This window comes from Impatiens glandulifera, chromosome 1, assembly GCF_907164915.1.
Source record: "Impatiens glandulifera chromosome 1, dImpGla2.1, whole genome shotgun sequence".
Taxonomy (NCBI): Eukaryota; Viridiplantae; Streptophyta; class Magnoliopsida; order Ericales; family Balsaminaceae; genus Impatiens; species Impatiens glandulifera.
In genome coordinates this window covers 155,822,917-155,835,819 of record NC_061862.1, presented here as the reverse complement: position 1 = coordinate 155,835,819, position 12,903 = coordinate 155,822,917, and the positions used below count along the sequence as shown (strand labels likewise).

The 12,903-nt window shown below is 31.7% G+C and overlaps 2 protein-coding genes across 2 annotated transcripts; one reads left to right on the top strand and one right to left on the bottom strand.

Annotated features, from left to right (window-relative positions):
- Positions 1-1,789: 1,789 nt before the first annotated feature.
- LOC124920311 (histone H3.2) lies at positions 1,790-2,423 on the bottom strand. The gene has a single exon (XM_047460777.1). The coding sequence runs from the start codon at positions 2,367-2,369 to the stop codon at positions 1,959-1,961; it is 411 nt and encodes a 136-aa protein (XP_047316733.1). The 5' UTR covers positions 2,370-2,423; the 3' UTR covers positions 1,790-1,958.
- An 8,303-nt stretch (positions 2,424-10,726) lies between these two features.
- On the top strand, positions 10,727-12,801 carry LOC124912325. The gene is made up of 4 exons (XM_047452932.1): positions 10,727-10,869; positions 11,140-11,272; positions 11,525-12,091; positions 12,337-12,801. Exons 1-4 carry the CDS (start codon positions 10,727-10,729, stop codon positions 12,799-12,801), a joined length of 1,308 nt encoding a protein of 435 aa, XP_047308888.1.
- Positions 12,802-12,903: the final 102 nt, after the last annotated feature.

Genomic DNA, 12,903 nt, shown 5'->3' with positions numbered 1-12,903 from the left:
CACGGTTAGGTGGATTTTATATGTTTGCATTTAATTTTATGTGGAATAGAATAGGTTTTCGGATTAGAGATTGTATTAATTGTAATTAATTTGCCTGTTTTTATTTCTATTGGAGAACTTTTATGTTTTAAGGTTAGGTCTTAAATTAACTAATTATCCATTATTTGAAATTTAAAAAAAAAAACAAATGAGTTCTCTTTAAAAAAATAAAAAAAATCTGAGGTTAAAATATTTAAGTTTGGAGCTTATATCATTATAAATTAATAACTTTAGGGACTTATAATATGTCAAACTATTAAATAATAAATCACCAAAAACTAATTTTTATTTATGTTTGACAAAAGAATTATTTTTTATTAAATTAAAATTGAAAGTTACATATAAAAAAAATTAATTTACAAATACTATAATATATCATTTATAAAATCAAAATAAATAATTTATTATTTATACAAATTATATAACGAACTTAAAAAAACTTTTTAAACTCCAATTGAAAATATTCAATGATAATACAATTTGGTTAAGAATTGAGAATTTCTCCAAAAACAAATTCATATCAGACCATTTTTAATCAAAAAAAATCATTCCTAAACTCAAAATACAAATATTAATTCTTAACTCAAAAACTCATTTTCAAATTAAAAAGATATTCATATTTATACAAAAAAAAAAAAAAAATTTAATAACTATCTATATATTTATCAAAACTCTAATATTTTTATAAACTCACACTCATTAAAGAAAATTATGATAAAATTAATTATAAATTAATAATTTATACATCTATAAAAATAAATTAAACATCATTAAATAAACACAATATTGATAATATAAGTATATTTTAATAAATGTAATTATTGTATTATTGTTATCATTTAGGTTTTTTTAATTAATATTATTTATTATTATAAATTTATGATATGTATAAAATATTAATAAAATTATATAAGATAAAAAAATAAAAATAAAAATATATATAAAATTAAATATAAAATTCAATTAAATTAAAAGTTAAAAGAATCAAATTAAAACTTTGAAATAAATTATATAAAAGATTAAATATTTAATTCAAAATATCTGTAAAGTTGGAGGTCTATTTATTATTTGGTTAGATTTCGATTTTGAGGAACAATAACAACAAAGCAAATATGCATTTGGAAAGAGAAAATAATATTATTCTCATTTTAAGTTTGGATATTCAGTAGGTTTGGAGTTGAAAAAGGATTATATGAATGAGTTTGCAGTAGCAGTGGAGTTCTAAGTTTATAAATAATTAGTTTTGAAGTAAAACAAGTTGAACGAATCAATTAAACAGTATAAAAAAATCTCTATCAAATATTTTAAGAAATAATTAAAATTATTCTTAGTTAAAGGTTGTTAAATATTTTTTGAGTTACTAATCTATTATTATCACATTTGTTTGTGAATTTTTAATGAAGTTTAAGTTGACCATGATTAACCTATAACAAATAATGTCCTAACTTGTATTTATTTTCTATAAAAAAAAATTCTATTTAGTTGTAATCTTCACAATTAATTAAATCATAAGAATATAAATCTTATCCTTTCAAAATATATATAGATAATTTAATTTCACAATTTTACCAACTAACCACCACCCAATTGATATTACAAATATTCCCATCATCTTCATGAACAAATACAAATTTATAATTTATCTTGGTTATTTGAGTCTTTTTGGATTTCTATCAAAAAGAAGGATTATGATACCCTATCACTAGCCAAAATCAAAATCTCAATCTTCAAATCAATCAGGATTAGTTTCTAATTCAACAAAGAAATGGATTCATATTCATGAGTAAAACTAAATCAAAAGTAGCACAATCAAAGGTTTTCGATAAAAGAACATCAGAAACACAAACAAGAACACATCAATTCAACAAACACCAATCTAATTACACAACTCCATAAGAAACACTAATCAACAACCAGATCTAAGCCCTTTCACCACGAATCCTACGAGCCAATTGAATATCCTTAGGCATAATAGTAACCCTCTTAGCATGAATAGCACAAAGATTAGTATCTTCAAACAACCCAACAAGATAAGCTTCAGCCGCTTCTTGAAGAGCAGCAACAGCAGAGCTTTGAAATCTAAGATCCGTTTTGAAATCCTGAGCAATCTCACGAACAAGTCTCTGGAAAGGAAGTTTACGGATCAAAAGTTCAGTACTTTTTTGATACTTACGGATTTCCCTTAAAGCCACTGTTCCTGGCCTGAATCTATGTGGCTTCTTCACACCTCCGGTCGCCGGAGCAGATTTCCTCGCCGCCTTTGTTGCCAGTTGCTTTCTTGGCGCCTTTCCGCCGGTAGACTTTCTTGCTGTCTGCTTTGTACGAGCCATTTTTCAAGATTAAGAGAGAGAAAAAGAAAGATTGGAACTTGATGAAGATTTTTGATGTTCTTGGATGGGTATTTATTGAGTGATGAATTAGGGTTTAGGGGAAAGGAGGGAAGTTTGAAATTTGGCAATATTTTTGCGCGCTGTTATTGGCCGTTGATTTAGGAATGATCTGACGAATGTAAATGAATTGAAGGTGCGACATGGATATCAATCCGCGTGCTTATTAAGTTAACCAATGGGATCACACTAGTAACTTATTATATTTGTTTTATTGTTATACAAAATATTCTCTTTAATATCATTATGTAAAGTAACAAATCAATTAAAATATGTACAATAATTATAATCAAATATTATTATATACAGGTGAATAAATCACATTAATAAATTTACTAACTCAAATATTTTTTATTATTTTTTATTATTTTTTATTAATATATTTTAAATGTGCTTACAAACAAAAATATTCAACTCTTGAAATCATATATCATCAATATTTTTTAAATAAATTAAAATTTATTTAAATAAACCATTGCTTAAGATCTCGTTTGATGTAGTGATTATTGGGTTTTTTTTTCTGGTTTTTTTTTCTAAAAATAATATTTGATTAAATTTTTTATAGTTAAAATTCAAAAAATATCATCTATTTTTTAAAGATAAATTAATTTTATATAATTAAATAAAAGTTAATTTTAATATTTAAATATATAAAATGAGTAATTTGATTATTAAAATGTTGATTGAGTTTTGGAAAAATCCAAAAACAACTACATCAAAGATAAGCTAAGATAATTAAGGAGAAAAAAATTTAAAAGAACTTATCAAAGGAGAATTTGAAATTGAGTATAGGAATTTGTAACATCCTTAATACCAATTTCAAACAAAAAAATCATTTTTAAACTCATTTTTGGTGTAAATGTCACATCAATTAATAATTTTTTCTAATAAAAAAACTCATTCTCAAATCCAAAAAAATATTCTTATAATATTTTTCCTTATATCAACTTTTTTAACTTTTTAATATTACTAGTATATTTTATAAGGTTACAAATTACATTATAATATTATTTTAAATTTGATTATAAATTAATTATAAAATAGTAAATTGTACATAAAAAAAATTATAAATTAAAATTCATTAATAAATCAAAAATTACAATACACAAGTTAAAAAAAATACATGTAAGATAAAAAAAAAATATTCGTACAAATAAAAATGAGATAATTATTCAAATGTTGGAATTGGTGTAGTCCTCCCATAAATGTTCAATCAATGCATTTCGAAGTGTAATGTGATCATCTTTATTTCTAATTTTTTTATATCGAGATATGAATTCTTTAAATCAAGTATTTTCATCTACTACCATTTCAACCTCCGGTGATAGTGTTCCCAACTCAATCTCAATTGGTACACTTAGATCACGCTCATCCGCCACAATCATGTTATGCAAAATTATGCACGTAATTATTATATCATGAATCACTTATTTTTTCCAATAACGCATTGGTCCTGCTATAATGCACGTTCAACATCTTTTCTACAAGCTTCTTATTTCACTGCGATTTTTTTTCTGACCACGTGGCTCATGAATTGTTTGCACAATGGTAGACCATTTTAGATAAATGTTATCAGCTAAATAATACACATGTTATATTATTTTCATTAAATACCTAATTACAACTCAACAAAACCTTTTCGTGCTTTCAATAACAGTTGACTCCCCAATTTTAATATACTCGTCCGTAGAATCTTTTGGGACAGCATATGCCAACATACGAAAGACAACAGTCAATTTTTGTATTTGAGATAATCCAAGTCTTCCAGCACGATCTACTCGTTGTTGGAAGTAGTGATCATGATCTCTAATTATATCGGCAATCCAAACGAACAATGATCGAGACATTCGGTATCTTCTACAAAACATGACTTCATTGTATAACAGATTATCTGAAAATAATCATTGTACAATCTATTATAAACAATCTTTTGATTACAGTTGATAAATATATGACTAAGAACAAAACCCCAATGCGAGGCTTGGTGGTTTTGTTATTGGCGGCGTTGTTGATTGATCATGTTGTTATTAACAATAACATGACATATCAATTCTTGTTTTTAAGAGTATTTATAATTAACATATTATCATCATTAGAAAAGGAAGATAAATTGCCGAATTTGGAATTCATTTAGAGAGATTAAAATGTGTGATCAGAAAAATTGAGAGATGTATCAATAGTTTGAGCATATGAAGGTATTTATAGTATTGTATTTGAAAGGTGTAAGAATCTTTATAATAAATGGTTATTTCAATTAAAAAAATTGAGTGATGTGAAAATATTTATATTGAATGATCATTTCAATTTAGAAAATTGAGAGATGTGAGAATCTTTATATCGAATGGTCATTTTAATTCAAAAAAATTAGAGATATGAAAATCTTCATAGTGAATGGTCATTTCAATTTAGAAAATTGAGATATGTAAGAATTTTTGCTTTGAATGGTCATTTTAATTCATAAAATTGAGAGATGTGAGAATTTATGTAGTGAATGATCATTTTAATTCAAGAAATTGAGAGATATGAGAGTTTTTGTAGTGAATGGTCATTTCAATTCATAAAATTGAGAGATGTGAGAATCTTTGTGGTGAATGATCATTTCAATTTAGAAAATTGAGAGATGTGAGAATCTTTGTGGTCAATGGTCATTTCAATTCATAAAATTGAGAGATTTGAGAATTTTTGTGGTGAATGATCATTTTAATTAAAAAAAATTGAGAGATGTGAGAATTTGTATAGTGAATGGTAATTTCAATTCAGAAAATTGAGAGATGTGAGAATCTTTATAGTAATGGTCATTTCAATTCAAAAAATTTAGAGATGTGAAATTATTTTTATTGAATGGTCATTTCAATTTAGAAAATTGATAGATGTGAGAATTTGTGTAGTGAATAATCATTTCAATTCAGAAAATTGAGAGATGTAAGAATTTTCGTGATGAATGGTCATTTCAATTCAGAAAATTGAGAGATGTGAGAATCTTTGTGATGAATGGTTGTTTATTTTAGAAAATAATTGAGAGACGTGAGAATCTTTATTGTGAATTGTCATTTTAATTCAAAAAAATTGAGAGATGTGAAAATCTTTATAGTGAATGGTCATTTCAATTTAAAAAAATTGAGAGATGTGAAAATCTTTATAGTGAATGGTCATTTCAATTTAGAAAATTGAGAGATATGAGAATCTTTGTGGTGAATGGTCATTTCAATTCAGAAATTGAGAGATATGAAAATCTTTGTAGTGAATGGTCATTTCAATTAAAAAATTGACGATGAACTCGTTTCTCGAAGATTATAAACAGGTATAAGGAATCATGGTCGCTCACTCGGGTTGATCAATCAATCGTAACTCTATTTAGATTCGGCGAAAATACGATGAGCCATAAAGACTATAATGGAAAAAACATGGACTATTGATGAAGTTACGTTCAATGTACCTGGTTTATCGTTAGACTGTTTCAATCCCCCTGCCGATATTAAATTTGGATCTATTAGTGAGAGTTGTGAACTTGGTCAAGATGATAGGGAAAGAACTCGGTTTCTATTGCTTCTCATCGGGCTAAGTTGTGGCTTTGGAGAAAGGTATCTATAATCTGTTTTGGAAAATGAAAGTTTAACAAAGTATTTTAGTGGATTTTGTTTATACTAATTAATATAGGGTTAAATTCAACTTGACATTTAGGGTTTAGTGTGTATTTTTGTTGTTGTTGTTGTTATTACCTTGAATGTGTTTAAAGAAGAAAATGTTGAAGCTTTTCAATAGTATTTACCATTAGTCTTTTTGTTTTTGAGGAGATGTTAGATGAATTTTACTTAATTATTGTGGTGCCATTATTGTGTTGGTCTGGTCTGCATTATGGTCTATGTTATAAATGTAAAGTTTTAAATTTTCATTGTTTGTTTTATATTTTACAATGTGGTTGGATTGGATTTGGGGTTTAGGAAATTTTTTAACTCTTTTTATTTGTTCATATTGTTTTTGGATGTCTCTTTTTGTGTTTCGATTGGAGATTTTTTTGATGTATATTTTGCTTTTATCTGAGGAGACAATAACTTCATTATGAAGCAAACCGTTATAAACTATAATTTACATAGCATTTAAATGCTTTTAACCATAAATCTAATTGTTACTTCCACCATTGTTCAACCGTTTAACTATAAATAGATGCAGACATCTAAGATTATGATGAAACTTAAAATTTGTAGAGAAAGTAGAATCAATGAGCATCCATTTCTTAAGTGTAGCCTGTACAGACTTTGCATCCTCTTTAGTTTCTAACAACAACTCTTCTCTTCTGGAACTGTAAAGTTCTAAATATTTGCAAAACAGTAAAGAAACATGTATTGTTGTGAACAAAGTACGTACCAAAAATATTAAAATCTCACCAAACAACTATCATAATAACATTAAAATTTTCAAAATTAAATTTCCATACAAATGAAAATATATTCTATACTAATAACATAAAACCCGGACCATTCCTCTTTACCCACGATGTCATCCATCTTGTCATATTCCGCTTCAACAAACAAACTAAGGGTGCGGTTGGTTCAAATAAGGGAATAAGAATAGGAATGGAATTGATAAAGGTAAAGAATATGAATGTATATGATTGATTGAAGTGTTCTATTTGGTTGAAACTAATTAATTATTACTATTACCATTGATAGTGTTTGGTTAAAAAATAAAAAACACAATTCCACAACTACTGCCATTGACATAATAGAAGTACCAGCTCGAAGACAACCAGTTTCCACAATCTTTTCCTGATTGTGTTCTGCATATTTTGAGCAGTTAGTAAAATACTCTATGTTAGAAAAATTCAAAAATTGATACAAAACTAAAAAATTAAAGTCAATGATTAACTTTTCATCCAGAATTCCAGATATTGCCTGATTTTAAAACAAACTAGTAATTAGAATAGAGAAAGGGGAGCAATATGGATGTTAACATATGTGTTTTTATGCCGCTTTTATTGAACATCAAGTTGTTGTAGATGATGTGAATATATGTTTACTAAAATCACATACAGTTGAATCGTAGATGATGTGAATATATGTTTACTAAAATCACATGCAGTTGAATCGCTTCCAAATCAAGCATTGATACTTCTATCTTGGGATTATAACAAACATGCTATGTTTTTATATAAGTAAAGTGATTTAGGGTTTGGTTAATGTGCAAAATAGAGAGAAATTAGATATGCATCTCCTTCGCCTCCAGGAGCCACGCCGTATCAAGCGGCGACTCCCGCTGGGATTCAGATCAGATCCGACTCTCCCTCCGCCCAACTCTCATTCTCATACCTTCAATTCCTACAACACCTCGGTTCTAGCGTCATCGACGTCGTTTACCATGCTGAAGTAAAATCTTCCATAGCTTCCAATGCGCCTCTATTTGCGGACAAAGTAATGGATAAGAAGGAAGTAGCGAGTCATAATAAAGAAGGAAGAGCGAAGACGGAGAGAGAAATACTCGAAATGCTTGAACATCCATTTCTTCCCACACTCACATTGGAATCGCCGAAATGATCGTGTTTATGGACGAATTTATGCCCCGATGACGATCTCCATGTTCTTCGGCAGCGTCAGCCTTGCCGTCAATTTCACGAATTTTCAAACATGTGCTCATGTTAACCTACCAGTTAAGTTTAGGGTTTGTGTTATGCTAGCTTATTTCTAAAGAGCAAGTTAGAGGAGTTGAGAAAATGATTGATGAAAAGAAGAAGACGAGGAGAGAAGAAGGCAAATAGAGAAGGCAAGAAGATGAAATGGAAAAGAATGACAGAATAAAAATTGGATAACCCCCAAATGAGAGATGATTGAACGAATCATTGAAATAAATGAATGATTTTACTATTCATTAATTATATACTATTAGCAAACATCACTTATTCCCCTAACCAAGACAGACAAAGCATTCAAGATCATGGTCTCATTTCTAAAATTAACATTACCTCTCAACATCTCAAAATAGTTCTTAGACACGAAAGTGGTGCTCCTAATCGGGATTGTGGTGATTCTGTCCAGGACTGCGGGGATACTGTCCATGACTGTGAGCTTCTAAATCTTGACCGTGGTTTCAGTTTCAAGACCGTGGTTCTTTTTTTAGAGTGTCATAGTTACTCATAATGATGGGGTGTTGAATCTGGCTCAGAATCTGTTAAGTGAAAAGAGGATCTCATGCTCAACTATAAAGTCTTCAGATCAATGCAATATTAGCTTGGGGTCTGAACTCTTAGGACTAAAAGTTGATGATCTTGGCAACAATCCAAATTCTCAAGATCATAAGCTTGCATCTGCAATGAATGACATAATAGCTCCTATGATAAAGGATACTGGCCAGGATTCTTCAGAAACTGCTAAGGTTCCTATCAATGAATGTGCAAGGAATTCTGATAGGACTGAGGAAGACCCAATAATTGACCGCGCTTATGTTACCCACTGGTCTGAAGTTAGTAATCGGATTGGAAATGTTATGGTGAATGATCATATGGATAATACTGAGTGTGAAAAGCATAAGAGTAGGGTTGGGCTTCAACATGTTCCGAGCAACAATAAATTGACTGAATTGCTTACTAGTGAATGCCATATAGTAGGCCATGAGCTTGCTGGAACTGAATTAGATCGGTCTGAACTGAATATTTTTGGGCTGATTATATCCAAAGCTGATATGGTTGGTGTTTCAGGTTTAGTAGAGGTTGAATCTGCTGGGTCTGGGGTTGCATGTTATAAGACATATAGGCTTGGAAAGGTTGGTTCGGGTTTGACAGTCACTAAGGCAGCTTTTGATGATCCTGGGTTGGTTGGTGTTTCAGGTTTAGTAGAGGTTAAATCTGCTGGGTCTGGGGATGCAGGTTATAAGACAGATAGGTTTGGAAAGGTTGGTTTGGGTTTGAAGTCACTAAGGCAACTTTTGATGATCATGGGTTGGTGGTTTCTAAAGTAGATTCCTATGGTTATTATGGGTTGGCTGAGGTTGAGTATGCAAAGTCGTCTAATGGGTCAGTTTTAGTTGCTGATATTAAGGGGACTATTGGGTCTAAAAGGTCTCTTCTAGTTGATTCTGAGTTGGCAATGTCCAAAGTTGTGATTGCTGGTTCAAATGGTCCTTATTCAGTAGGTCAGTGTGCTGCAAATTTTGAATTTGATGGTTGTGTGCATCTTGTAGTTGGTTTGCTGGGCAGAAACTTGTTTGATTCTAATGAGGATGTACCTAATTCCTTCGGCAGCCCTACCTATGATGATAATCAGTATGTGGCTATTGAAGATAGAAAAGATAGTGACTCTTATGGATTTTTTGAAAATGAATGTAGTGATGAAGAAGATCATAGAATGGCTACGTATTTTTGCTAGCCATGAAGACAATGAAATTCAAGAATCCAACCCATATATCAATTCATGAATATAATGACATGGAATATACGGGGCCTCAATGATCTTATAAAAAGCAAAGAGGTTCGAAGGATTATTGGGGAGCAAAAGCTTGCTGTTTTTGGTATTCTTGAAACCAAGGTGAAGGAAAACAATGTGGATCGCATCAAGTGCCTTTGTATGGACAACAATTGGCATTTGTTACACAATTCTAACAACAGAACCGATAGAATCTGGGTTGCTTGGAACACTGATGTGGCTGATGTTAAGATGATTTTCTCTTCTGATCAAGTCATCATGGTTGATGTCAAGGGCAAGATTGATGATAATCGATTTCGGCTGGCTATTGTTTATGGTTGTAACTCGGGATCGGATAGAAGGATTTTGTGGAATTGTTTAAAAGCTTAGATTGATGATGGGGACCCTTGGGCTGTTATAGGTGACTTCAATGTTACTAGCTTTGAGAATGAGAGAAGCCCTGAATCTGATATCACTCAGGATATGATTGACTTTAATGAGTGCATTCGTGATATTGGGTGCATTGAGCCGACCAACTCCGGCAACTTGTTTACTTGGTCTTCTATGAAGGGTGATGAGCAAATCAGAAGAAGCAGGATTGACAGGGGTCTCATTAATTCGACTTGGGCTGCTAAGTACCCTAGAAGTCATGTCCATATTCCTAACCCGAGTATTTCTGATCATTGTCCTCTTAAGCTTTATTGGGAAAAGGATAAGAAAGTGAAACGTCCGTTCAAATTCTTCAATTTTTGGATGGAAAATAACAAGTTTAAGGACATTCTTAATGAGGTTTAGAGCACTAATGTGGATGGATCCATGATGTTTCGTGTATCGGAGAAATTGAGGCTTCTTAAAAATTAGCTTACTAAGTTTGACCGAAGGAAATTCAGCAATATATCTAAAAGGGTTATGGCTGCGAGAGTTGATCTTGAGAAGATTCAATCCCGATTTCTTTGTGATGACATTGATGATATTCTGAGGGAAGAGGAAAAATCTAACCTTGCCACTTTTAGAGAGCTTAGTTCTATGGAGGAGAGTTTTGAGAGACAAAAGTCAAGACATAACTAGATTTCTCTTGGGGACAAGAATACAACTTTCTTCTACCGGAAATGTTCATCTAGAAATCTTCGGAATAATGTCCAAAGACTCAAGAATGATAAGGGGGATTTTGTGCACGAACATGATCAAATTCATGACTTGGTTGTCCAATTCTATCGTGGTCTCATGGGCACTAAAACCGGGCAGCATCTCAGTCAGCTTAATACACTTTATTAGATTGTCGATAAGAGAATTACAGCTGAAGATAGTTGTGATCTTGTTAGGGTTGTTTCGAGAGAGGAGGTTAGAAATGCTATGGCTAACATCAATGGAAATAAGAGCCCCGGGCCTGACGGTTTCAATGCGGAGTTCTTTAAAGCCAATTGGGATATTGTGGGTAATGACATTACAGAGGGGGTGTTTGAATTATTTAGAAATAGGAAAATGCTAACCCAATAGAATGTCACTGTGCTTAATCTCATTCTCAAAAATTTCGTGCTCGAAAAAATACAAGATTTTCGACCCATTTCTTGCTGTAATGTTGTATATAAAATCATTTCTAAAATTCTTGCTAAACGCTTTCAAAGAGTTATTTCCAAGATAGTGAGTCTAGGACAATCTGCTTTTATACCCGGTAGGTCTATATCGCATAACATTCTTCTAATGCAGAATCTTCTAAAGGGTTATGGAAAAAGGAAGATCTCACCTTGGGTTGCGTTTAAAATTGACATTCGTAAGTCTTTTGATTCCGTTAAATGGGGAACTATACATGATTTTCTTGTCGTTGCTGGTTTTCCTAGAATCTTTATTAAATGGATTATGCAATGCGTCTCTACTTCCCGTTTTATAGTTTGTGTTAATGGTGTTCACGGGGGCTATTTCAATGGCGAAAATGGTGTGAGACAAGGCGATCATCTCTCTTCTTACATCTTCGTATTGATCATGGAGGTCTTTGAGAGTGTCTTAACGACATTCCGAAAGAATCGCCATTACACTTTCCACCCATTCTGCGAAGAGGAGAAGATCACTTATTTATGTTTCGCAGACGACTTGTTCTTATTTGCTCATGCTGATGTTGAAACCATTAATACTATAAAAGATGTGCTTAACTTCTTTTCTGATGTTACAGGTTTAGCAATTAATGTTGATAAAAGTTTAGCGTTCTATGGAGATGTTGATGATGAGACAAAGGCTAGGATACAAGACATTATGGGCATCCCCGAGGGTTCGTTTCTGGTACGTTATTTGGGTATTCCGCTCACAACAAGACAGATTCAAATTGTTCATTGTAGGCCGCTCATCTAAAAAGTTAAAAACGTCGTTATGGGGTGGGCAGCCAAGAAGCTTTCATACGCGGGCAGAATTGAGTTGGTTGGAAGCGTGGTCATGGGATTAATCGGATACTGGTCTCAACAAATTGTGCTACCGAAGAAAGTTATGAAAGAGCTCAATACTATCATGCGTAACTTTATTTGGGGCAGCTAAGGTCGCGGAGAAAGAAAGTCAAGTGGATCAATGTTTGCAAACCGAAAGACGAAGGTGATATTGGACTGAGGAGCTGTGTTGAGTGGAATCGGGCTGTTACCTACAAACATCTTTGGGCATTACAAACAAAACAAGATTCTTTATGGGTCAAGTGGGTGCACTCTCGATTCTTGAAGCACGAATTAAGCATATGGACTTGTAGAATCACGGATGACATGACTTGGTCTTTGAAGAAGATTTTGAAACTGAAAAACAGCCTTGGTTTGATCTTTGATATTCGTATTGGGGATGGGTGTGGTACTCTCTTTTGGCACGACTCTTGGTTTGAAAACCAACCGTTGATCACTAAAGAGGAATTTCGAGGATTGAGAATAAGAAAGGATTGTGCAGCTGCCACGATTTGTGATATTGATGATGGGCGTTGGGTTTCAATTATTATACGGGTTCCGGAAGGAAGATGAGTATTAGACTATTTGAGTAGAATTCGTCTAAGTGATAGGGCTGATGTTCACTCTTGGGCAGCCGAGGAAGAAGGTAAATTGAAGTCGAGAATGGTTTGGAAT

Bases quoted from the DNA above. Each gene is read 5' to 3' on its own strand.
- LOC124920311 (XM_047460777.1), bottom strand. From the start codon at position 2,369: ATGGCTCGTACAAAGCAGACAGCAAGAAAGTCTACCGGCGGAAAGGCG.
- LOC124912325 (XM_047452932.1), top strand. From the start codon at position 10,727: ATGGCTGCGAGAGTTGATCTTGAGAAGATTCAATCCCGATTTCTTTGT. The intron at 10,870-11,139 runs GTCAAGACATAA...TGATCTTGTTAG, and splicing joins GAGAGTTTTGAGAGACAAAA to GGTTGTTTCGAGAGAGGAGG. The intron at 12,092-12,336 runs GTACGTTATTTG...TATTTGGGGCAG, and splicing joins TCCCCGAGGGTTCGTTTCTG to CTAAGGTCGCGGAGAAAGAA.